This window comes from Eriocheir sinensis, chromosome 19 (assembly GCF_024679095.1).
Source record: "Eriocheir sinensis breed Jianghai 21 chromosome 19, ASM2467909v1, whole genome shotgun sequence".
In the NCBI taxonomy this organism is placed as follows: domain Eukaryota; kingdom Metazoa; phylum Arthropoda; class Malacostraca; order Decapoda; family Varunidae; genus Eriocheir; species Eriocheir sinensis.
In genome coordinates this window covers 325,001-327,500 of record NC_066527.1, presented here as the reverse complement: position 1 = coordinate 327,500, position 2,500 = coordinate 325,001, and the positions used below count along the sequence as shown (strand labels likewise).

General features: G+C 49.4%; 1 protein-coding gene across 2 annotated transcripts in view; it reads left to right on the top strand.

Annotated features, from left to right (window-relative positions):
* Nucleotides 1-2,500, top strand: part of LOC127001009 (uncharacterized) — a 3,791-nt gene that overhangs the window by 27 nt on the left and 1,264 nt on the right. For both annotated transcript variants that reach the window (XM_050865184.1, XM_050865183.1), the window contains exon 1: nt 1-307. This exon is cut by the window's left edge. In XM_050865184.1, coding sequence (XP_050721141.1) covers nt 20-307 — 288 coding nt within the window. In that variant the 5' untranslated portion in view covers nt 1-19. The remainder of the gene's footprint in view (nt 308-2,500) is intronic.

The window sequence follows — 2,500 nt, the reverse complement described above, 5'->3', positions numbered from 1 at the left end:
TTCCACCTCCATCGCCACTATGGGGAACATGCCGGGCCTCTCCACCACCGCCAGAGCGGCCCTCGTCACCGCCAACTCCCTCGCCGTGGGCGCACTCCTTCTGGCGGTGGCTCTACTTGCGCCCGTCGCTGCCCCCGCCCACGTGTTGACTCAAGCCCGCCCGCACTATATAGAAGAAATACGGCCCGTGCTGCCCGCCACCTCCACCGGGCAGTTTGTGAGGCAGCCCCTACAGCAGCCGCTCCTTCAGCAGATACAGCAGCCGATGACCCCGATCACTGCCGTCGCCGCCGCTGCCCCGCCCCAGGTGTGTGTGTGTGTGTGTGTGTGTGTGTGTGTGTGTGTATGTGTGTGTGTGTGTGTGTGTGTGTGTGTGTGTGTGTGTGTGTGTTTCTCTTTAAGACATTAATTAACACTGTCCAAGTAGTGCACAACCCTCCCTCCCACACACACATACACAGCCCGTGCACAACACTCTCTCCCAGGTACAACAACCACAGCCCCGTGCACACCGATACCCCACAGCGCCATGCACACCTCTGCCCCCTTCTTTAGCGCCGTGCACAACACTCCCCCTTCCCACAGCCCCGTGCACAACACTCCCCTCCCCACACCCCCGTGCACAATACACACACCCCTCACCACATCCCCGTGCACAATACTCCACCCCACAGCCCCGTGCACAACCCCCATCCGTCCCCATAGCCCCGTGGCGAACACTCCCTCCCTTGCCACGAGCCGAAGCCTACACACCCAGCGTCAACAGCCTGCCACACAGAGAACTGTTGTCTTTCAGCCCTGGAAAATAATTATAATTTGCCTAATTTTAATCGCCTCATGTTGGCCCTTCAAAAATGTGCGACCTATGTTAAGCTTTTCGGGTTGCGAGCCAGCGAGGCTGAGTGTGGTGATTTTGAGGGAGTAAATATAAAGTTTGGAATCTAGATTAATTTAGATACTTTGAAGTTTTGACAGTTGCAGCTTGTGTGACATCATTCCTCATACATAGTGGAGCAGAATACCTCACGCTGCCGCCTTGCGTTACCATCAGCATCATCATCATCATCGTAACTTATCATCATCCTTATCATCATTATCAGAAATAGCAGCACTCGATCTGTTTTGCCCACCTCAGTATTAGCGAGGATAACGATGATGTGTTATTAGTTCACTGCAGAACAAAGGCCTTTCCCAAGATCCTCAGGCTCTCCCAGTTGCTGTTACGATAATATTGCAGTGTGCTCCATCCGGCACGGCAAAGGTTCCAATGGCTCCCATCCCTCCACCTGCTCCCCTGTCTGCTCTGACTTCCACCATTCATTTTTCTGTTATAACCAACATTTAGATATCTTCATCCTCTGTCGGTTCCTTAGTCAATCAATGATGTTTGCTTCCTGTTCTTCTGTGTACTACCCATCATTTTCTCTACATTTATATCGACGCTGTATTTGACTTTTCCTTGAATCTTTACTGAGGTGCCAAGTTTAGGAACCATACGTAGGTTAGCGCTGGGAGGACACACTCATCGTGCTCCTTTTATTTCATTAAGGAAAGTGGCAGGTTGTTAGTCGTGTCATTACCATGTTTACCAAAACCGCTCCATCCCATTCTTGTTATCTCTTTGGCTTATTATTCGTGGGTTGCGGCGTCATTATTTAATCATTGCAATCTACCACGACCACTCACTCCACCCACAGGCAGTAAGCCTTGGTGCATCGGGAAGGGGGTTGAGGCAGCGCTGCGTCTTGGGGCAGTATTCTCAGACGCTTGGACCTCCCACATCAACTATTTCCAAAGTCCAAAAAGGAGATTGATAGGGTTTCATGAGTTTTTTCACGTTCATGGTCCAGAAGAAGGGTTACACTACCACCAGGGTCATTAAAATACCCCTGGAAATGCCCAAAACGCCTACGAAAGCCTTGACAAATATGTGTAATTGGGCTCATTATAGGTTTGAAAATACGGTCATTGATTTCTCTGAGCACCGAGCAGGGATTTTTTATATATATTTTCTTAGGTGCTGTCTATAGCGCCGGTAGGCTTTCTTGAGGGGCCTCTTCGACAACCACAGCCCGTTAGTGGCACAGGCGAATTTAATTTATAGTGATTGCCGTGGTATATATATATGACTCGTGCTTGGGATTAAAAGGTCTGTGCTCTAAACTGTTTCCATGTAACTTATTGAACGGGTCTCTCTCTCTCTCTCTCTCTCTCTCTCTCTCTCTCTCTCTCTCTCTCTCTCTCTCTCTCTCATAACCAAGAAACACGGCTCGCTTTGTGAAGTCGCCTTAGAAGTGAGAGAGAGGAGTAGGGGAGAAGGGGAGGAGGGGGAGGAAGGGATTGAGAGAGGGCTTGATATATTACCTTTTAAAACTGAGTCATGTAAACACCATCCAGACTTGTTTTGTCTCCCCCTCATTCCCTCTCTCTCTCTCTCTCTGTTTTCGCTTTCCTCGTTCCATTTTTTTTCCGTATAATTTCTTTCTTCTTTTTACTCTCT